The sequence below is a fragment of the Cavia porcellus genome, unplaced genomic scaffold (assembly GCF_034190915.1).
Source record: "Cavia porcellus strain 051 isolate PalLab524CR breed Dunkin Hartley unplaced genomic scaffold, mCavPor4.1 scaffold_5, whole genome shotgun sequence".
Lineage (NCBI taxonomy): Eukaryota > Metazoa > Chordata > Mammalia > Rodentia > Caviidae > Cavia > Cavia porcellus.
Genome location: NW_026947488.1, coordinates 13,259,454 through 13,283,609, shown reverse-complemented (window position 1 = coordinate 13,283,609; position 24,156 = coordinate 13,259,454). Strand labels below are relative to the sequence as shown.

The window sequence follows — 24,156 nt, the reverse complement described above, 5'->3', positions numbered from 1 at the left end:
CAGAAACGTAAGCCAGTGCAGACCTCTCTTAGCTGTAGCCTTCAACCATGTTTACAGTGTTTTTGTCCATAAATCCAACAAGCCATAAAAGTAACTTCAGCCTACCAGGAGAGTATATACTAAGCATATGGTACAGACACCAGCCAAGGGAAAAGCCTAAGCCATCTCTAAACTGCAGCCCCAGGCCATCGATCTCAAGGGTCCTCAGGCATATGTCCCTGGCTGCCCACACAGGAAGCAGATACTATAGAACGGTCCAAGGGGACGCAGAGGTCGTGACAGACTTTTGGTGCACACGCAGCCCAGTGACACCAAAGGTATGCTGTCTCTGCTGCTTCTGTAGTCTGAGGAATGCAAGACACTGGCCATGAGCTCCCCGGGTCCACATGGGAGGGAAGAGCGTCCTGTTATCTTGCCTGCGCCTCACCAGGCTCTGGGACAAGAAGGTTAGAGTCCATGCCCCAGCTCCCTACCGCCATTGGGGCCAGCGATGCAAATGCGGTTGTCCCAGCAGGGAGGTAAGCAGGTGAGCACACTAAGACTGATGTTGGAATCCAGCCTCCCGGTGCCTCCCACATGGTTTCACTGTAGCTGCAGGCCTAGGTTTGTGTCAGGCAGCTTCTGATGAATGTGAAGGAATGTACAAAGGGAGTTATTTCCAAAATATGAAACGGGTCATTTTGTTAACAGAAATTACAATAATGATTACAAAGCCAATGTGCTATCTTAAAGATTGTTTTAATTTATGCTAAACACATCAGTGCAGGTACACAGGAGCAAGCAAAGTCCCAGAAGATGGCTGTGCTGCTTCACTAACTGAAACTCTTACCCCATCTTTTTAAGAAAGCTGAGCTAGGCGGGGTGGTGTACTCTGTGATCCCAGCTCTTGGGAGGCTGAAGCAAGAGGATCTTTGCAAGTCCAAGCCAGCCTGAAAGGCACAGTGAGACCTTGTCTCTCTTACACACACACACAGACTAACTTCTCCACCAGCCTATCAATGCTTATGTGCTCAGCAAATCCACAGTTTGTGTTTGGAAATTTTTCTCATTTAGTCCCTCAGATCAGATGGCTGCATTCACTTCTCAGGCAGGTTATGTTTACACGCAAGTTAAAGCCTCACGTGAGGTCTCCAGCCTGGCTGACTTTCCTGGCACCGTTCTGGTATGCTGGGTTCCTCTTGGTACTACGTGGCAAGCAGCAGCAGCTCTCAGCAAGTTCAAGCACCAGGTCAGCCCGACAGACCAGGGGACCCGGACTGAGCGCCTCCACTTAAGAGTTCTCCCAGGTGCCAGCTCATCTTCAGGAACTACAAAGTAAAATGGTAGCCCCCGGGAAGGAGAAAATGGGACCCACTGTGTAAAGGGTGTAGTTTCACGTTTGTAAGAAAAAGTGATATGGAGATGATGGTAGTGACAGTCACAAAATGCAAGACAGGTGCACTAAACACTAAAATAGTTCAACTGAGGTGGTGAAGGCCTGCACACTCATTGTCAAGCCTGCAAGACTGACCAAGACAGCAGGAGGTGACCAGAGGCTTCGAGCAGGCCACTGGACCAAGAAAGGGCAAGCCAGCACAAGACAGCTCTCGGATCTGCCCAGGACCTGGGTTTGGAGTGGCAGCGTTGGTTTCTTGATCGGGACTGTCAAGGACAGAAGGGATGGAGCGGGAAGAGTGAGAGTGTGCGCGGTATCAGTGAAAGCACACTTTTGCAATTTCAAAGTAATTCTTAAAAGTAATGGGTCCGCAGATGAAAATACCAACACAAAGGCTGTTACGGCATTCAAACTATCATCTTTCCACTCTACTTGTCCAAAACTGATGTAAACTACCCAAGTCAGCCTGGGCCATCTACAAAGTCATACACACAAAGAAGACACCAGCTGTGTGGCACGTACCTATACTCTCGGCATTTGGGAGGCTGAGGCAGTCAGGGGGGCTGCCTGCCCCAAGTACAAGGCCAATCTGAACTACAGAGACCCTGTCTCCAGTACCCGCCTCGCCATACTCCGCTGAATGCGTCAAAGTTAGGGCCCGACTGCCTGCAGGAACACTTCAAGCCATGAGACGGTGTGTTCTGAAAGCTGTAAAATGTCTTTTTCCTTTCACTGTTTTCAAAATGTTGCATTGCCTCTCCCTTGGCATCTTGCATGCCTTCTGCATTTCTGTAAGTCTGGCAGTCCCTGGGTTGGCTTTAGAGAAAATGCCTTTATAATCACCTATCTGCTTGAGATAGGGCCTCACTATGTAATGCAGGCTGGCTCTCAACTTGCAGCAGTCCTCCTGCCTCACCAAATGCTGCCATTACAGGTGTGTGCCACCCCACCCCCCCAGCTTCTGTCCGGTGCCTTCAAAATTGAAAAACAACAGAAAACCCGGGAAGCCTACAGCCAGGTCAGGATACATGGCCAGGGGCACCTCGCTCTGCCCTGTGCCACGCAGCCCTCGTGGGCTAGGGTGAAGCTAGCTCCCCAAGATGGCCCTGCCGCACACCGCATTCCCTCACATCTTTCTTTTAGTTACTGCTCACCAGGACCAAGAACTTCTTTAGTAGCAGTTTATTGATCAATGCTTTGATATAAAGTTACTTTAAATCTTCAGACTTTTGCCCAGATGGAAACACAAGTGTTACAAATTTTTTTCTTAATAAAAACGGGGAGGGTGAGATGGAAGGGGACCAACCTAGCAGTAGTGGTACTTGACAATAAATTAACAAAAATGTTTAGTATTACCATTTATTGGTGACAAACACTTTTTACTTACATTCCATGGGGAGAAAATGTTCCAGCGTAAACAGTGAGTGGAAGCGGTACTTAACTTGCAAGGCGACCGTGCCTGTCACCTGGACCAGATCAGACCTCCATGCACACACCTCTGTGTGCACTCGCACATCAAAAGTGACACAGCTGCATATAAAAACAGTCGTTCTTCCAGCCCTGCATGGAGATGTCATTAACAGCATCAAGCACTCAAGGAAAATCAACCTGCAGGCTTGGATGCACTACATGGAGCTCTCGTCCTGTAGGGTAGTAGTGAACGCTACATCCTCACAAGCCGTATGTATAGACACAATTTTAATTTTTTAATAATCTTTAAGACAAGGATCAAAGTTCATTTAAGTCCTGTTGCATTAACAAAAATAAAAATAAAATAGAAAAGGACCAAATAATCATCTAAAGTTTAAAATTCCTAAATTGTCCGATTTATACAACTGTGGGAGACCTTGCCAAAGCTGGCGAGAAGTCCAGGACTGTTTAGCTATACCAGAGGGCACGCAATTGCATCATTGAAATGGTCCTGGGTTAGTCCAATAAAATAAAAATGTATAACCACATACACATGGATATGATCTCTGCCGGTTAGATTATTGATAAAGTCAGTCTCAGACAAGTTTCTAAACTGTGCTATATAACTAGATACAATTGAGAAACCCTCAAATGAAAATTTTATAGTGTCATCAATCAAAAGAAAATAATGAAACTTAGAATATGCATCACTGTTGGAAGAGAAAGCAGTGCTTACGGTGTGGGCACTACAGGAGGTGGTCAGGCCAGAGCACGCGAGAAAGATCAGGTTACACTGAGTAGGAAGCATTTGATTCTCTGGTGCTTTCAGTTCTGGGGCCAATCTAAGGCCTCTTTCCGGTGTGGCTGTCCAGAGTTGTCCCAAAGGGTATGAGTGAGCCAGGATGCTTTCCGTTTCTTCACTCGGGAGGGGGAAACACTGCCAAAGCACTGGGGTGCCCTGGGCACAGCGCTGCCGATTGCCCGATGAGCCAGGCTGCTGGGCAGGCCCCTCCTCCCCATGCCGGCTGCTTCTGTGTGGGGATCACACTCACAGGGGAGTGTGGCCACGGTGCCAGGTGTGTCCATGTCTTCATAACAGCTGCCCACACTCTTACCCACTGTGTCTCTCGGCCCACTGGAGGTATCAGAAATTCCCAAATTTTCAAAGCAGTTTCAGTATTTTCAGTATATATGTTGGATTTTATAATGGTTCATGGCCAGAAAAGGTTCAGCACCTCCCACACCTTTAAAGAAAAAACAAAAATGACACCAGTTTCAAAATGAAAAGAAACTAAGCTAATATTCAAATAAGATTGGCAAACACTGGGAAGTCTGATCCTACAGGCCTTGGTTAATAACGGGAGTTTTTCCAGGATACAGTGTTCAGTAAAAAGTGTGGCAACTGTCATCTCGGGAAAAACAGTAAGTTAATTTTATGTTGATATTTTGCATGAAGAAATACGTAGGAACCAAAAGTGTGATCCCTGGGGGGAGAGCTCCCGGGGAAGAGGGGAGGACGCAGACAGCAAGGGTCGACATGTTCCACCCTGAAGTCAGCTGTGAACTGTGGAAGGTGCTGCTTACTTAAAATTAAACCCCGAGCACGCATGCATGCCCTGCTAGAGCACACACCCTGCTCTCCGGGGACCGGCCCGGCCCGACAGCACCTGGGCAGCACTTCCCTGGGGCAGGGGAACAGAAGGGAGGGGGCCGCTCGGGGCTCACTCACACAGACACTGGGCCGTTTCCTGTTCTCGGCGTCTCTGTGCTTTGTTGGTCCAACTCTGACAGCAATTTTAAAATATTCAGTGCAGCCTAGAAGGAATGGAAAGAAAAGTAAAACCAAGCCAGTGTTTGGGGCTACAGCAAAACGTACAGCAGCGTGAATGTCCAGTCATCAAGGAAATGGGCAACTCCTTTAAAGAGCTAAAGGGTAACTTTAACTGGGTAACTCTTTTAAAGAGTTACCCAGTTATTTCTTGGAATAAAGCCTGTTAATTTTATCACGCGCCTCCTTTAGTACTTTTAACCTTACAGAACCAGACTGCAAGTTCCCTATCCTGCTATCACGTGTTTCCTTGTCACTGTGCTCTCTTCAGAGACACAACCAGGTGAATGGATTACAGTCCATCACAGGACTATGTGACAGCAAGGTCTGTGGCCCTAATGTCTTATCTCAGTTTTAGTGTTTCTTGTAACAACTTTGCTTGAACAGAAACCAACATGAGGGGCTTTCTCAGCTGCTTGACATGGACCTGCGCGCCTCCCTGGCCCCTTTGGTCAGGATGGGCCCGGGCCCAGTACACCCTCATGTCATTACAGGAAGGGCGGCCCAGGCGAGCTCCAAACCGGGTCAGCTGAGCCCTCAGTCCATCTGCAGGAGAACCCTTTCCTGTCTTTCTGAGGCCAGTGACAAGCTGACCCAGGGAGCGCCCCACGGAACCATCCAGCTGACCCGGCCAGCCCCCCAGGGAGCCTGACCTACCATATCATGGCAGGACTCCACATCCTTGCCAATACCGTGGCTGATCAGAGGTGGCTGAGAGGAGCAATTTATAAGAGATACAAATTCGTTCTTGTTGTTTTTGGGGAAGTCTTTGTATTCAACCTAAAGAGGAAAAAAAGAACTGAGGCCAGGATGGTGAGCAGGAGGGGCAGGGCAGGTCCACCTGATTGTGGCCCCACACCTGCCATGCCACTCGGGACAACCCTGAGCCTGCAGGTTCCCTGGGCGCAAAGAGTCATGTCCTTCCCTAAAGGTCAACCGTCAGCCCAAGTTCACTCAGGACGCATACCGGGTTACCAGTTGGCAGAGGCCGTCTTTAGGGTTGCTTGGGTTTGGAAATGTTACCACCAAGGACAAGGACTTCCTCCACCATCCCTTTCCCATAGAACTTGATTTTGCTCCTTTGTTTTGCCCTCCATCATGCTGGATATTGACCCCAAGGCTTCACATGGGCCAGGCAAGCGCCCACCCACTTAGCCACACCCCCAGCTACAATCTGGTATTGAAAATAAGATGCACAGCTCATTTTCTGAGAAGAGCCCAGAGATGGCCACACGGAGCCAAGAGCTTTCCAGTTCCAGGCCAACCGTTACCTGGAATCCCTGGACTGTGGAAAGGTAGTCCAGCTGCTCAGAAGGTCTGGTGAGAGGTCCATGGGGTACGTGGCCTGAAGAGATGTTGTTCTTTAAAACGGTCTCGGCTGTGGGCGAAGTGCCCCCGTACAACAATTCCCGGGCTATCATGGCAGTTACCGTAGCCTTCGCAGGATTTGGAGCCACTCTGGAGAAATCTTTGGTATGATGTCCTTGACTGACTCCTACAGCCTGGGCAACCTCAGGCACCATGGGAAGAATTCCAGCAGGCAGCTGCTGATGACTCAGATAAGGCATCCGAAATTCGTCTTCTTTATGACCTAGGGAGTGACACACACAGATGAACAAAAAACCCCACATTTGCTGCCTGCAAAGAAGCCACAGTGCTGTGCACCCCACGCTGCCCACCCTCCACACCCCACGGCCAGCAGCTCCAGGAAGCATAGTTACTAGCACTTCGTGAAGCCACAGTCACTCAGGATCACGATGGCATTAAGCACACTTACTGGTTCCATTTTCATCCCCAGAACCAGGTTCAAAAAAGGTTACTTTTCTTCCATCCCCTGGTTTCTTTACTGGTGTCTTAAAAACAAAAGAAGAAAAAGGCCATGAGCATGAATTAAACTGCCGAGCTCTGTGTTGCTGCGGCCTAACCACAAACTCCAACCAACCTGAGGAGGCCTGGGCAGCCAGGCCCACCCACACCCCGGGACCTGTGGCCCAGGCCCTGTGTGTGGCTGGTGCTACACTCACAGACGACAGAAGCATGAACCACAAGGTGCTGCTGGGCTGGCAGAGCCACCGAGTTGAGAAAGGAGCTCTAGCTGGATGCCACTCAAATGGCCAGGAAGATTCCAACCAGAAAATCAGAAGACATTTCCAAGGAGAAGGCACAGGTGGGGGAGGAAGGGGGCGGCTCTAAGGACCCACCTCGCCTGGGGAGTCGTGGTTATTAAAAGGTGGTCCTGGTGGTGCCTTTCTCCCTGTCCATACTCTAGCAGCCCTGAGGGCATCAGCAAGAACATCCAAGACTGAGTCTTTGTCATTCCTGGCCCAGTAATTTTTCAGTGTGGGATTATTTTCATCTAATGTTCAATTTACCTAAGAAAAAGAATGCCTAATGGGAACTGTACATCTGGCCTAATTCTAAGGCCGCACCACCTCATTACCCCACACTTAACAAAAGCATTCAAGGTATCCTAAGCTTCATTTTGCAAGCACAAGTGACCGAATTGCTCATGAATTTCAAGCCACGTTACCCACCATCCGACACATGCAGAGGAGCAAGGTGCCCTCCAGCAAAGCATCCTCAGCCCACAAAGATACTGAACAATAAGGGCTCAACCCAGAGCCTGGCTCGGGGCTCTAAGCACGCACATCCCCTCCTGAGCCCCCACAGTTGCTGTGACAGTGGCTTTATGCTAGGACGCGGAGGCCCAGGGTAAGGCGGGGAGAGCACCTGCAAAGACAGCCCTGCACTCACCTTCTCCTCGGACTTAAGTGCTGGCTTGGTGGGCTGAGCCTGGGGAACTTTGAAGCCCAGGATCTCCAGCATGTTTTCTGCAGCGTTGCGCTTGGCCACCTTCTTGTTGGTGCCCGTTCCTTCCGCAGTGTGGTTGCCAACCTTCACCTGCACACAATAATCAAAACACAGGCTGGGCAGTAAAGACCAGGCAACAATGGGTGTGTGTCAAAGGAGCCCAGTGAAGATCAGAAGCTGGGTGGCTTCACAGGAACACACAGTGACTATGAGTTCAGTGGCTGCCTGTTCAGCAGTTCAGAGCTGGCTATTAAACAAGGCCACTGGAACACGTAATGGTGCAACTGCTCTAACACAGAGCTCGACAGCACTCGCATCCATCCCTCCTAACAAATCCATTTAACAGTCACCTCTGCTCTTGAGGGTCAGCCCATCTAGCGTATCTGTATGACAGACATTTTATAAGGATGGTGGCCCTGAAATGTCTATTCCCAACTTTGAGACCAGAGGTGTCACTCTGACTGTCTGTAATCAGCCACAGTGAGAGGATCGCTATCAGAGACCTGCAAATACTCCTAGCACAGTATTTGTTATATGCTGTCTAAAGCGTTGGGAGAAAAGGGCTGTGCAGATTTAGCTTAAAAGCAAGGAAAGCCCAGTCATCCCACTGTAACCAGGACACAAAACCGAACATCTGCAAGTCTCCAAAGACTTCCTGTCCAGCGCAGCAGAGAAAACACCCACACTATTTACAAGTAAGTCAGGTCTTCAATAGTTAACTTTCACTTAATAAAACCATCAACTAGTGTTGATGCTGGAACTCAAACCTCAGTTCTAAACTATGGTTTTGTCAAAGACAGCGGCATTTAGACATTTGCCTAAAATGGACAGCGGCAGAGCACTATGTGCTGTCTGATTCTTTATCAGTACCAGGAATCGAACTCAGGACCACGTGCTTGCAAGGTAGGCACTTCTGCCGCTGAGCTAAATCCCCAGCCCTGTGCTGATTCTGAAACACTCCTGTCGGTGACCACACTGAAGTCACAGGTGCACCTTTACAGTAAGTAGGATCACACAGAAGCAGCTGTGTGCTACACGCCCTCTGCATCGGTAAATTTGTATTAACACGTATGGTACGTGTGTGTATGTGTCTACTCACACGTGTATAGTCTACCTGCCGGGACATTGCCCTCATGGGCCTTTAGGAGCTGGGCTGGTTTGTTCTGCAGTGCTTGGACTGGATACATGGCTCTTGTACTCAGGGACATCTCAATCTCCTCTCACTTCCTTTTTCTGGAGACAGGGTCACACTAAATTGCCCAGGCTGGCCTCAAACTTGCAATGCTCCTGCCTCGGCCTCCCAGAATGCTGGAATTATTGGCATGTGCCATCTACAAACATGTTTAGCTCTGCTCGTTCAGCAGCACACATATAACCTCCTTCCAAAGCTGGTCCTGATCACAGGGACCTGGCTGCTGAAACTAAAATCCTGTGTCACAAGCCCTTCCCTGGCCTGCAAAGAACTGGTCTCAGCCTGCTTCCAACATGGCTGTCTACCAACCACCTTACCTCAGGCAAAACACAGTTTTCCTCACCAGGCTACCACTTCTTAAAGAATGGAAGGATCACTCCTTTCCGTAACTTCTGACCAAGTAAAAGAAATATCCTAGGTTAAGGGACAGTTCTTCACATACTGCACACCTGCAATCGCCCTATCTGCAGGGGTTCTTTCCAAGAATCCCAGTGGAGCCCTGAAACTGTAGAGCACCAAGCCCTGTACTTTACATGAGAACACAAGCACTGTACCACCCCGACGGGCAGGGGGATGCCAAGAGAGCCACTGAGTGACTAACAGGTGGTGTGTGTAACAGCAAGGTGTGCAGAACCCAAGGGTGCATCACACTCCTGTGGGACACAGCTGGAGGGCTCAGGACTTCATCAGCTACTCAAACGGTGCTCGATTTAAAACTTAAGGGAAAAAAAAAAAGCTTAGAAAATATTGATTTCTGGAATTTTCCCTTTAGTATCTTCAGACTTAGGCTGACCATGGGTAACTGAAACTCCAGAAAAACAAAACCACCTAAAAGAAGAGACTACTGTAGTCTTTTATTCATTTAACACAGACACACACGGACAAGTTAGTACAGTGCACATTTGCGATGTCAACTATTTAGGAGGCCAAGGCAAGAGAATCACAATTTATGGATCTGTGGCCAACCTGGGTGACTTCACAAGATGCTATCTCAATATAAAAAGAAAAGAGGCCTGTGATGCAGCTCAGGGGTCCAGCACTCGCCTAGCTACATATACAAGGCACTGGATTTCATCCCGACCCCAAAATTAAATTCAGATCACACTTAAGCTAAGCTATGACTGCTGATAAACCGAGTACCAGGAGAAACACGCCATACTAATCTTAAGGGTCACCCTTAAGATTAAACCCCACACGCCAAATCCTATACAAAGATCAGGAAAGACAGTACAGAGCCTGACAGTACCTGTAACATTCACCATTAGAACAATTCATGGCCTCGGGGAGCTGTAATGACTCACCCATAACCCAGCACGCCTGCAGCGTGTGTCTACTCCTACCTACTGACACGGGCTGTGCTGTGCTGTGCTGTGCTGTGCTGAGCTGAGCTGACCAGACCAGACCAGACCAGACCAGACCAGACCAGACCAGACCAGACGGGTGCACAGGGTAAAGTCCTCACATTACCACAAGCAAAGTGATCCTACGAGCAGTGTTTGATGGCACAACGGGGACCCCACAGTGCTGGGGAGAGTGCAGTCCTTCAAGCTGGGCCCACTGTGGTCAGAGAAGAGCTAGCCACGGCCAAGCCAACCTACCTGCATCACGAACTCCCTGCGGCGGGGGAGGCCTCGCTCGGTGAGGAGAAGATACTCCGGTTCCTTCTCCTTTTTGGCCTGCTGGATCTGGGCCAGTCTGCTAATCGGATTCATCCCCTGGCCATATTCGGGGCTTGTCTGTAACTGAGGAAAAATAATGTAGAGATTACTCCCAGAACAGGCCTGGTCACCTCAGGGCAGCATATGCCAGGAGGTGAGGTTTTACATTTATGTAACTAGTTAAATCTTTTTTAACCTTCCTGAAATATAAGCAATGCTCTATAGCTTTCTGTGATTATTCTAAGGTGATCTGAAGGCTTCAGGATATCAGTATTTCACTATCAATAGCAAGCACCAATGCAGGCTTTTTTGTAAGGGTCTCTTGCTGTGTTTCCCAGACTGACCTTAAACTCCAAGTTGCTGGAACAGCCCGCTTATACCACCAGCGTGCTGGCTCAATGCCTGTTTTTTAAGTAACTTTCAACATAAGACAGCACACAACCTGTGAACATCCTCCTGAACACTTCCATCATCTCTAGATTACTTATAACATGTAACACAGTATAAATGCCATGTGAAGAGGTGTCATACTGCATTATTTAGGGAGGTATGACAAGAACAAAAAGGCTCTACATGGTGAGTACAGACACAGTTTTCCCCCCCTAAATATTTTCAACCCAAGATCAGATGAATGCCCTAGTGACGAACCCATAGATACAGACAGCCAAGTGTACTGTGATGGGTACCTTTCTTAACAATGACTTAAAATCCAAAAACCATTAAAAGTTTAAAAGCCTCAAGTTGATGCTCCATGGAAAGAGAACCCTAAGAGCACCAGCGGCACCCTCCGTGGAGGATGCTGCCGGTGGACACTAGAGAGTATGGAAGAAAAATAGGGATCCTGGTACACACATCAAACTATTAAAAAATCACAACGGAATGTCCCCAGATGGCATCCTGTCCCTCTCCTGGTGGTGAGCAAGGAATCCCTAGGCTACTCTGCTAAGTCTGTTAGTGTGGCTCCAAGCTGCCCTGGGCGCCTCCTGCACCTCAGGACCTCGTTCCTGGTGACTGCCACGTGCCCACTGGACTGAGGCTGTGCCTCGTCTTTACCTCACTGTGGTTCTTGGGTGGCACCAGCCAAGGGTCTCCCAGGCCTGGCATGTGGCCTTGGCTCCACCCCTGGGCCGCGGGCACAGCAGCCTGCCTCTAACCTCGGCCACCGGCCACCGCCCACGGCGACGGCTTCTCACCTTGCCTGCAGGTTTGGTTTTCTTTTTTATTCTCGGCTTCACTCGCTCCACTGCAGGCAAAGGTGGCAGCTTCTTCAGCTCCTCGAGAACCGCGATGGCGGCGTTCTTCTTGGAAATCTTCTTGCTCTTCCCTTCCCCTTCCCCTACAAACTCCCCAACTGAAACCCTGGTCACAAAGTTCTTCATGTGGGGTGGGCCGCTCTCCCGGGCCACCTGTGTCAGAGGGAAAGACTGAGTGAAAGCGTGACAGACACTTGTTAAAAGCTGTGGGGCACACTGGTTGGCACACTTTCCTCTCATGAAATTCAGCACAGGGGGAGGGGCACGGAGGGCAGGACACACTAAACCGAGGCGCACGAACGTGAGCCCTCCGCGTGCTGCTCCTTCCCTTGCTTTGTACTGTTCAAACTGCTTTGTGTTCCTGAGTCTATAGGAGTCCAAAAGTTTAGCCTGAAATAGAGGCTTTTGCACACGCGTCCCCTATCAAGTGGTTCTCGTGACGGTGGGCTCACAGCTGTCCTGACAGAAAAGAAGCTGGCCCAGCAAAGCCAGAAGTCCCTGCAGCACAAAGAATTCAAGTGTGTCTGCTCTGACCCTCCATCAAGACTGTGCTATTAAACACTGGCTGCTCTGCAACTGTTAGGAGGGATGAGAAAAGTCTCCAAGCCCCATAAAGAGTAAATGCCAGCAGCTATCAAGTAAAAATAATCTAAGTACAAGAGTTAACTCTAGTTAAGCATAATGGCACATGCTTATAATCCCAGCACTCTTGAAGCAGAGGTTGAGGCAGGAGGGTCACTAATTCAAGGCTACGTAGCTAATTCAAAGTCAGCCTGGGCTACATAGAGAGAAACAAACAAACAAACAAAAACAAAGAAAAGAAAAAACAAACAGCCAGGCAGGATACCGAACACCTGTGATCCCAGCACTCAAGAGGCTGAGGCAGGAAGGTCACTGTGAGTTTGAGGTCAGCCTGCACTACACAGTGAGAGCCCTCCTCACACTACCACCACCACCACCGTTAACCCTAATTTAAAAACAAAGATTTTACAGCTATCATCCAATATAGAAATATAAATAAATATATGTGTGATATGCTTGTTTAGGCAAAAATGAACACAGGAAAGATAAAAAAGAAATCAATGCAATTATTCAGCACAAGGGGAGGGGCATGGAGGGCAGGACACACTAAACGAAGGCGCATGAACGTGAGCCCTCCGCAGAAGACAGAAGGGACAGGACGGGACACTTCAGGATAGCTTTTATTTTCAGAACACTGGGATTTGGCACGTTTAAAAAAACTGAACTGACAGGATAGAAATCTAAAATTTAATATAAACAAATATAGGGCTGGGGATTTAGCTCAGCGGCATAAGCACCTGCCTTGCAAGCAGGCAGTCATGAGTTCGATCCCTGGTACCGACAAAAAGTTAAAAAGAAAAAAAAAGGACAAATATAAACAAATATAGCTTTATATTAAAAGTGATCACATTATCTTGGGTGAAAAATAAGAGTCCAAACTACATTACCCAAGACACATTTATTAAAAAAAAAAAAAAGAAAGAAAAATCTGTGAGAAGATTTTTACTACTAGATTTCAAGAAGTTTTTACAAAGTTATAGCAGCTTTATTATCATATTTAAAAAATCAATGAAACAAACCACAGGAACAGATTCACAGATATCTAGTCACTTGATTTCTAGCAGATGTACCAAAGCAAATGAAAAATATTTTTGAAACAGCACTAGAAGCAGCCAGTCATCCGCCTGGGGGACTATGGGACCCAAATCCTAACCTCTAATTCATGTCATGAATTAAAACTGATCTCGCCCTAACCCTAAATATGAATGTCCAAAGTCTTTACATTCATGACCCTAAGGTCAGAAAAAGAGTCAAAACTGAACGACACTAACCATAATGAAAAAACAATCAGAATTTCTCAAAAATTAAAAATCCCGCATCAAAAGAAGACAACATTCAAAAAGTGAAAGAATCATCAGACTTGGTGGATTCACAACTTTAAGCTCAGCTTAAGCAAAGTAACTTAGTGATTCAATGAGATTCTATCAAAAAACACACGGAAGAAAAAAAAAAAACTGTGCACCCTCGAATTCCACCTTGAGGAGATGGAGGAAGAAGTAATGATTGTGTGTGTCCAACGACTTCTGCCCAGAATAAACAACCTTTTTTTTTTGGTCTTTCGGAGACGGGGTGCTATGCAGTTCACTTGCCTTGAGCTCTCTTTGTAGCCCAAACTGGTCTCGAACTCCCAACAATCCTCCTGCCTCAGCCTCCCTAGTACGGGGATAACAGCTGTGAGCCACCATACCCATGTATTATTTAAACAACTCTTACAAATCAGTAATAAAAAGACAAACTGCAACTAAAACAAAACAACCAAACAAAAAAACCCGTGCAAATAATACTTGAAAAATACTTTACAAAATTAAATCCTTAAATGGTCAATAAGCACATGAAAATGTGCTCTGGGTATTAGTCATCAGCAAAATTAAAATTAACATTACTAGAAACTACTAACACTAACACACACACAGAATGATGAAAACATTTACAGCAGCGTGGCTGAGTGATGACATGTGCAGCAACCGACAATGTCACAAGTATCAGCAGAGGTCACTGTGGAAAACGAGTGACTTCTGTTAAACACCCACCCTCCTATCCAGTAATTCTGAGCACATGCAAACACAAGACCGATGTAAGGGTTTCACGGCAGTTACTTACTCATACCAGCTGTGTGAGCTCAGAGTGCCCATCACTGGGTAACGCCTAAGTTAAATGTTTCACATTCACCCAGTGAGATACAGCACAGCTCAGGAATAAACCATGCTTACGATAGTATCACATATAAAAAGTGTCACACAAGGACTCATGTAAAATCTAAATCTACAAAGAAAACTAATCCATGGTGACAGAATTCAGAAAGCAGTTTCTTTTGAGTAGAAACTAACAGGAGGCCAGTGGGAGTTTCCATAACTGTATCTTGAACTTGACTGTGAGTCATGGCTTTGTATGTACTGTATGTCAAAATGTATTGAACTATGCACTCAAAAGATACGTATCTGACTCTAGAAAGCACATTTCAGTGCACGGTTAACATCGGAAAGAATGAACTGAAGAAATGAACACAGCACCTCGACCATACCTCTGTACCACAAAGAAAAAAAAGATACTGCAAAGGTGTCTTTTTTTTTTCTTTTACACTTACAAAGAAAAGAGGTCCCCAGTACCAGAAGAGAATAAAGAGAACTTGCATTCAGAATACATAAAGAACCTTCAAAATTCTGTAATAAAAAGATACTCAAAGAAATGACAAATAAGATACTCACATATTTGAAACTGATCTTATCAAAATCAGCAGGAAATTAAATTTTAAACTCAAAGTTAAAAAAAAAAATACTCTGTAAGTAGCCAGGTGTTGTGGCGAGTGCCTGTAATCCCAGCACCGTGAAGCTGAGGCCCACTGAAGCTGTGAGTTCCAGGCCAGCTTGGGTTGGACAGTGAGAGTCTCTCAACCCCACCCTAAAGTTGTAATATTCTTAAAAGGCTAAATTAATGCAAACAAAATTCAGATTAGTGGTTGCTAGAGGCTGAGGACAGAAGGAAGCAACTGACTGTAAAGGACACAGGGAACCTTACGGGGTGCAAGTCTGTATCTTGACATCAGTGAGGAACAGACGTCTTCCAGTTACCATTATATGTCAAACTGCAAGAAAGGCAACTGTCACTGTATGTAAATCACACCTCAAGAAACCTGATGCCCCGCTATTCGTGAGGGTATGCTAAGGTTGTGGAGCCAGCTTGAAGAGCAATCTGGACATTAAATGGTGACTAGAACAGAGTGCTACTCTGCGTAGAGGAAAAAGCAACACCTCACACTGAAACAGATCAATATAAGAAGGGGTGGGGAAAGCTGTTCTGTACAGCAGAATGCTGGCCTGCAAACGCGGCAAATCAGCACTGTGACACCGCCTACGGAGACGGGCAGCACTGGCCAGAATCATCACTGACCGCAGGAACCACTTAAGAACCCAGCAGGTCACAGCCCTCCAGGGTCTCCCCAGAGCTTACAGATCATCACAAAGGGAAAAGGTCTCCCTCGAGGAGCACAGAAACTAATGGACGAAAGTAATGTGAGCCACACAGGAACAGACAGATACCACATGATAAGAGTATGACAGTACCAATCACTCTAGTGGTGACCCTCAAAAATGCACAACCAGGCTGGGGCATGGCGGCACACACCTGTAATCACAGCACTTGGAGGCCGGGGCAGAAGGATCACCACAAGTCCAAGGTCAGCCTGGCTACACAGTGACTTCCAGGCCAGCCTGAACATACACACAGTGAGACTTTGTCTCAAAAAAGAACAACAAAGGGCCCCACATAACCCACACCTAATCATGAATAAAGAGCCAGGCACATCCCAAATGAGGGCCGTTTTACAAAGTCCATGATCTTTAAACATGTCAGTGTTATAAAACAAAAAGAAAGGCCACTAACAGACTGAAGGGCATCACAGTTTGAGACCGCACTTATTAGGGCACTAAGTCAGGCACACGTGTGGAAACACTGTATCATCTCACTGGTGTGAGAAGCTGAAAGAAACAACACATGTACGTGTAAATATATGTGTGTGTAAAAATAGTTCAGACAGTTACACTACTGGTTTCTTGAGTTCATCGAAGAGAAAGGTTTGTGCTAGTCTATTCCAACAACCGAATGCAGATGTCTTATGCTTTGGGTGAATGATCTGGGGATGACAACCCACAATATCTGTACCATTGTTGATCCTTGAGGTGTTTTGAAATTGTACTTATTTTTCTCTTTAAAAATGAATTTTAAAAGAAGATTAAAGGGCATCAAAAAGACAGGCCAACTTCATATAAGATATGATCCTGTATTGAAGACCACAGCAGGCAAAAAAAAAAATTCTACAAAGGACATTACTGAGACGCCTGATAAGCACTGAACATAGGATGTATAGTAGATCACAGTATTACAGCAACGCTAAACCTTGGTTACGAGTTTGTAGTCACCTGAGAACACCTTACTCTAAAGATAAACGCATTAAAATATTTTTTTTTCTTTTTTTTGTCTTTTTTCTTTTTATCGGTACGGGGGATCGAACTCCCGACTGCCTGCTTGCAAGGCAGGCGCTTATGCCACTGAGCTAAATCCCCAGCCCCTACGCATTGAAATATTAAGAGTCAAAGGTGATCATATCTGCTACTTACTCCAAAATGATTCAGCAAGAGTTAAAAATAGACATTAAGATGATAGGCACACTTAGAAAAAGAAATTAAAGGACATCCTGTCCTATTCTTGCAACTTTTCCACAGGTTTGAGAACAAGAAGTTGAAACTGGGTCAGGAAACAGAAGTGAGTCCAAGAAACAGCTACCAAGGGCTGAGGAGTGAGGCGGCCACAGGCCACGCTGGGCCACAGGCAGTTACAGAGCACTCCCAGGCCTCACGGCGAAAGCCTTGCCACCCAGAGCAGGGCTTCCCGTCCGCTGGTCAGGCTCAAGTGCACAGCGTGGCCAAGGTGATGGCTCACTCCACTTCGCGGCCCCACTGGCCCCTCAGCAACATGCATGCCTTCTACTCCCATCAGGACTACACCAGGCTAACCCTGGGTGGCCAAGGACTACATGGCGTGACCGTCTCATAACTGCCTCTGGAGGACTGCACTGCCAGCACCATCGTGTCTGCTAATTAAAGTCGTACGGTTCATCAAAAGTCAAGCCATATACATTTTTTTAAAAATACACAAATGGCTATTTTCTTCTCATATTTTCTTCCTATGTGAAGGTACTACCAAAGCTTTAGTAAAAAAACTTAAGATCCTATTCACATATTCAATTACTGCAGAGCGTCTGACACATGCCAGGGAATCTACATGCAGCAAAAAAAGAGAGCCCCTGCTCAATCTAGGAACCAATGTGAACTGTATATAATTACTTACATTAACAAACCATGCCACCCGTGCCTGAAAACTGTTTCAAATGACTACTTTAAAAGATGTGAACCACCAGAGGGCGCTCCTACAATTTCTCTTTGAGGAACACTCTCCAATTCCGGGTTTCATGTTACAGATTCCTAAAAAAAGGGATCAAAGTCAAACCCTGAAATCTAAACAAATGCGGAGGTGGGAAGGAAGCAATCTGGCCTGCAGACTCCACTGAGCAAAAACATAAAATGATGATCTCTAATTAAGGTCCAAGAAAGCGCTATGACTCTGACAAGGCAGCAACTAGTGAGAACGGATGTGAAGCCCTGTCCCCAGCAGTGACCTCTAGCTGTGAGGGGATTTGAGAAGCCAGGAATCTTTCCAGCTCCCTTCCTCCATCTTTACAAAAACTCCTCCTCAGGCCATACTCATCCAAGCAGGGGAGAAAAGGGACACTTCTTCCCGTACTGCAACAGGTGCCCTGTCATTCTGTCTGTCCTGTCTTCTCCCCTCTCCTTCCCAACCATGTCCCTACCTTCTCTAGGGGTGAGAGGCAATACAAGGAGCCTCTGATTCCAAAAGGGAAACAATTTTTATAAAGCAGCTCTTGACTGCTGGGGGCAGGGTGGGCAGGAGTGGACTCGCACGGGGCTACGGGGCATGAGCCAGGCCTCTGCAGATAGGCCACCCTGTGGGCCAAGTGCAACGCCCCATCTCCATCAGGATGTGGGTCACAAATCATCACCACTCGCTGCAGGCAGAAGGCTGGGCCACACACTAGCACATCATGGATTAGACAAATTTAACAACAGGCATGAAATTTGTGGGGAGGGCTCCTGTAACTACAAAAGCAAGTATTTTACGAGATAGTATGCTTCAGATAGACTTTTTAAAAAATTTCCATAATCAAGCAAAAAATTATAGATTCTGCCATATATAAGGCCATAAAAAACATTTTTTAAAAATCCTTGTTTGGGGCTGGGGATTAGCTCAGCGGTATAAGCACCTGCCTTGCAAGCACCCGGTCGTGAGTTTGATCCCTGGTACAGACTTTAAAAAAAAAAGGTATTATGAAAGGGCTGGATATTTAGCTCAGCGGCAAAAGCGCTTGCCTAGCAAGTGTAAAGTCATGAGTTCAATCCCTGGTACAAAAAAAAAAAAAAAAAAACTATAGATGGGTCTGTAACTTCATGCAAAACTGTGGGTTCCATACCCAATACTAGAAAAAATCCCTTCCCTTCTTAGCATATCTGGACTATGTTGTCTTTGGAAGAAACATACAGTGAAAGTACTTTATCTTCCATTCTGAACAAGTAACACATAACTGTGATATCACGAAATTCCCAATAGCAAATGAAGCATAATGACAAAAACAGTGTTCTTTTTAAAAATTATCTGACAAGATTTTGGGCACCACTAAGTATTCTGGAAGTAAAGATGAAAGAAGCAGGGCCTCTCTCAAGAAGAAAACATGTATGAACAATATTCTGCAATCCATTTCAGGAAGTGCAGAGATCAACTGAGGCCACATTGGCCCGGCTAGACTCATTCATATCCTTAAGATAAGGGCTTGTGTCAGAAGAGAGTGAACACTGTACTGCTTTGCTAAACGCAACACTGTACAGCACAAAGGCTGAATCTTAAATTTAGAGGTTCATGTCATGTCAACTGCTATGTGTGTAGGGGGATCACTCCTATGATGAACCCTAACAGAGTTTATGTGTAAAATAAGCTTACCTCGAAATTCACAGGCAAGTTCCGCTTAAGTGCAATCTCAAATACTTGACTTATTTCAGATTTATTGAGATTTTCTTCTTCAGATTCTCTTCCATTCATCTAAAAGAAGAATTAATTGTCTAGTGGTTAACATTTAGTGAGACCATCAACATTCTAATTATAACCCTTAAAAGCACTGAATCTTAGGTCCACAGATTTAACAAGAAACTAGTGATCACGGTTACTCTGTGTGGGAAGCGTTACCACATCCATGTATCAGTGAGTTTTAAAGGTTAAACATATCCTATCACCAGGGACAGAGTATGTTTCACAGACACACCCTACACAATCCACACGCAACACTCCTTCGGGTATAAACCAGCCCAGCTGCGGTACAGCAGCACTGCCCGGCCAAGTGAATTCCAAGCACTTCTCGAATTCTGTTTAAGCTATAGTTTGAAAAAGCCAAACACAGACTGATCTATGTGGAACAGGGCAGGCTCAGATACAAGTGTCTCCACCTTAAGTACACAAGAAGTTTCTTATTTTGTGGTAGGTCTCTGGAAACCACTTTTGAAAAGAATGAAGTGAAACAAATTACAAAACTTCCACATATCTCATACTTAGCACAGCTGCTAAAAATCCAAAGTGCAAACTAATAAAGTCTCTTGAACAAGTGAGGAGATTTTATCTTTGTAACAAGGCTCACTTATAGTTCTCTAGCTAGGGAGGTCAGCCAGCAGGGGTCTCCTCCCACACACTGGGGGTAAGGCAGGAGAAAGCAGCTGAGAGCCACAGTGGGAAAGAAAGTCAGACGCCGCAGGGAGCTGCTTCTCTTCATAGGACTGCTGTGCAGCTGTCAGGGAATTTGTAAAGCCCTATTTCCAAGGTTAGAGCTGTCTCACGGGAAGCTGTATATGAAACTGGGAAGCTGTATGTGAAACTAGGCGAAAGCCAGAACTGGCCAAGATGTTACAGGTGTACATGTCCTTAAGTTTATCAGGTGGACCCATCCACTGGACTAGTATGAGAAAGCTGTTAATTAAACGGAAAAAAAAAAAGTCTAGGTTAGAAAATTAATAAAATCTAGGGTATAATTCTGAACAAATAAATTTATTACAGACGTCATTTACAATTCTTCTTTCCTTCTAAGATACTGTTTCCCTCCTAATCTTCTCAATTTCCATCTCAACCTAGACAGCACTATTTGCAGATCATTCTTGGAGTTTCACTCACCTTAACGGTAGGTGAGAAAAACACCTGCCTGATGGCTTTGTTTTGGCACTGCCCTGCCGTGGTCTCCTCACACTGAGTGGGTAGCTTCAGAGTTCCTGCCTCTGCCTTCTGAGCCTGCTACTACTACAGGCTCAGGCCACTATGCCCGGCTCAAGGGTCTGCTTTTTTTTTTTTTTAATGGATTTAGCTTCCTTCAAGATTTAGCTCAGGGGCTGGGGATTTAGCTCAGTAGCATAAGCGTCTCTCTTATAAGGTCATAAGTTTGATTCCTGGTACCAAAAAAGGTAAGTCTACACAAAAAGTGCTTTATAAACCATTTCCTTAAAATATATTTGAAATTTATATTTAAATAGATTTTTTTAAAATTTTATGTTCAGGGTTAGGGATTTAGTTCAGTGGCATAAGTGCCTACCTTGTAAGTGCTCGGTCATGAGTTCAATCCCCAGTACCGATTTTAAAAAAAAAAAAAAATTTGTGTTCAACAAATGGGACTGGAAAAAAGATGAAGACATGCAAGGTAAAGGAGGACTCTTAGTTTTTTGTTTGTTTGTTTTGTGCTGGTGATCAAACTCACAACTGTGCACTTGCCAGGCAGGTGCTTATGCCACTGAGCTAAGTCCTCAGCCCCTTTAGCTTGTATCTTAATAATTATTTCAAAATGGATTACAAACAAATGTAAAAAGCCAGAACTATGAAACTCTTAGAAGAAAATTTTCATGACATAACACCAAAGGCCCAAGCAACAAGAGAAAAATAAACTATACTTCATTGAAATCAAAAACTTTTGTGCATCAAAGGACATATCACCACAAAAATTGAGATCTTTAAATCAACCTTCTGAGATGGGATTGATATCCAGAACATACAAGGAACTACAACTCAACAATTAAAAAAAAAAAGCCTCCAAAAAATTAGAATTTCTCCGAAGACACACAAATGGCTAATAAGTACATAAAAAGACGCTCAGCATCATTAGTCATCAGAAAAACCGAGAAATGAAAGCACAATTAGATAGCACTTCATGCCCATTAGGGCGGCTGTTATCAAGAGAACAGAAGACAACAGGTGTTGGCCAGGGTGCAAAGACACCCGCCAGCCTCCGTACTGCCTGTCTGTGTATGCCAGATGGCACAGTTGCTGTGGACAGCAGCTTGGTAAAGTGCTTTGTGGAAAAGGTAACAAAGAATCACAATATGGTCCACCAATTTCACTCTTAGATACACACGGAAGAGTGGAAAGCAGAGACTTGAACAGAAAATTTGCACCTACACTACTACTACAATCATCCCAGGATTGTTCACAGCAAACAAAAGGTAAAAACCACCCAAATGTGTATCAGTGGATGAACAGATAAAATGTAAAATTAAACCCTTAAAAAGGAATGAAATTCTGAGACATGTTATAGAATGGATGAACCTTAAAGACATTATAAGGAGACTAACAAGCCAGACACAACAGAATAGCCCTCCACTCATGTTTAAGGTCCCTATACCAAGTGAACAAACGTGCTGAGACCAACAGAGATTACCCGGGCCTGGGAGGAAGGGAAGACTTACTATGTAATGAGCACAGAATTTCTATTTGAGATGATGACAAAAATCCTGAAAAACGGTACCTGTGAAAGTTGTGTAACCCTAAGAATCTAACGCCACTACACTTAAAAAAACGATTAATACTTTTATACAAGCCAGATCAGTATGGTGGTGAGCACTCTGTAAGAGGCTGATGCAGAAGGGTCACAAATTCCAGCTCCGCCTGGGCAATTTAGTGACTTAGCAAGACCGCATCTAAAGAAAAAACACAAAAGGCCCGGGCAGACAGATCAGTGTGCAGGCTCTGGGCTCCAACCCCACTATCACCAAAACAGCATGGAGGTGTGTGTGTATTTCACCTCAATTCCGCCACAACCAGCAAAAAGACATGCTTCACACCAAAGATCAATGCACTAACTTGTGCCAACATGTGAACTCATTTTTGTGCATAGCAAAATAAAGTTTCTTGATAACTTTATTTGAAGAGTATCCAAATTTGTTTAAATAGATGAGTTGTTAAAAAAAAAGACACTGTCTACTCTCAAAATAAGTAACTGTGTCTGTAAGAATGCTCTCCCCTAGGGGCTGGGGATTTAGCTCAGTGGCATAAGCACCTGCCTTGCAAGCAGGCGGTCATGAGTTCAATCCCTGGTACCGGTTAAAAAAACAAGAATGCTCTCCCCATGTGCCACCAGAAGGAAATTTGGAAATAAAATGGAGGCTATGGCTGATAGAAGACTTCAAAGCCATGCGCTCATTCTCACTTTCCAATGTTTTGTTTATCCTACACGCTCAACTAGTTTTAAATAATGCCAATGTCAACATGAAGTACTGCTGACATCAGATTTTTATTTAAAGGAAATCAATCAAAATAAAACAATGAAACCCTTTCACTTCCCTTCCCATGGCAGTTAACCACTGGAAAATGTATCTTAACCAGTCTTTTTCTCTTAATGGATGAAAACAATATGTAGTATCATACTATGCTCTGACAATTCAGCATAAACCATTCTCATTCAGTAGCGTCACTGGATACAAAGTCAATACACAAAAATCAACAGCCTTACTGCACATGAATAACAAACTGAGAAATTAAGGAAACAACGGCTTTGACAATACCATCCTACCAATGAAATACCTAGGAATCAATTTAATGAAACTGACGGAAAAGACTGTTATGTTGAAAACTCCGGAACCCTGAAAATGGAGACTGAAGAGGGTACCAGAAAATGCAAAGATATCCCTTGTTCTTGGGTAGGAAGAACCAATACAGTGAAAATGGCCATGCTTCCAAGAATGTAACCCTGATCAAAATTCCAAAAACATTGTATCTCACAGAATTAGAGAAAACAATCCAAAAATTCATCTGGAACCAGAAGAGACCTAGAATAGCAAAGGCAATTCTGAGCAACAAAGACAAGGTGGAGTGTGCATCACAATCCCTGACTTCAAATTATGCTACAAAGCTACTGTGATAACTGTAATAATTCCTATTTTGAAACTTTATTATGTTTATCTTTTTTTCTCTTTTTTACTTCTTTAAAAAGAAAAAAGAAAAAAAAAACCCAAGCATGATACTGGCCAAAAAAACAAAAAAACAAAAAAACACCAGACACAAAGGATCAATAGGATAGATTAGAGGATGAAGAAACAATTCCATACATATTTAGCCACCTTATCTTTGACAAAGATGACAAAGACATTCACTGGAAGAAAGACAACCTCTTTAATAAATGGTGCTGGAAAATCTGGCTCTGCACATGCCAAAGATTAAAACTAGATCCCTATCTCTCACCATGCACTAAGCTAAAATCAAAATGGATCAAAGATCTACATACTAAAACAGAAACACTAAGTTAGCTGGAAGACAGAATAGGAAGCACCCCTGAAGACAGTGGCACAGGCAAAGACTACAAACAAAATCTGAGTCACACAGGAATATCACAAAGAATTAACAAGTGCGATCTCATCTTATTAACAAGGTTTTAATCTTTTATTTTTTTTTTAAATCAATCAGGGATTGAACTCGCAACCTCATACTTGCAAGGCAGGTGCTTATGCCTGCTGAGCTAAATCCCCAGCTCCAATTAACAAGCTTTTACAGAGCAAGAGAAACCACCAACAGTGTGAAGAGACAACCCAGTGTGGGAAAAATATCTGCCAGCTATTCTTCAAAGGATACCACATATAAAGAACTAAAAAAACAAAAAAACAAAAAAACAAAACTCAAAAAAA

The 24,156-nt window shown here is 44.9% G+C and overlaps 1 protein-coding gene across 4 annotated transcripts in view; it reads right to left on the bottom strand.

The window, feature by feature from the left end:
• Window positions 1–2,542: 2,542 nt before the first annotated feature.
• Stau1 (staufen double-stranded RNA binding protein 1) overlaps window positions 2,543–24,156 on the bottom strand; it is a 60,053-nt gene continuing 38,439 nt past the window's right edge. For 3 of the 4 annotated variants that reach the window (XM_063248198.1, XM_063248200.1, XM_063248201.1), the window contains 9 exons: window positions 19,175–19,273; window positions 11,468–11,698; window positions 10,215–10,358; window positions 7,368–7,514; window positions 6,391–6,466; window positions 5,885–6,204; window positions 5,271–5,393; window positions 4,515–4,600; window positions 2,543–4,029 (listed from right to left, as the gene is read on the bottom strand). In XM_063248198.1, coding sequence (XP_063104268.1) covers window positions 4,014–4,029; window positions 4,515–4,600; window positions 5,271–5,393; window positions 5,885–6,204; window positions 6,391–6,466; window positions 7,368–7,514; window positions 10,215–10,358; window positions 11,468–11,698; window positions 19,175–19,273 — 1,242 coding nt within the window. In that variant the 3' untranslated portion in view covers window positions 2,543–4,013. The remainder of the gene's footprint in view (window positions 4,030–4,514; window positions 4,601–5,270; window positions 5,394–5,884; window positions 6,205–6,390; window positions 6,467–7,367; window positions 7,515–10,214; window positions 10,359–11,467; window positions 11,699–19,174; window positions 19,274–24,156) is intronic. The other variant, XM_063248199.1, reaches the window with a different exon arrangement.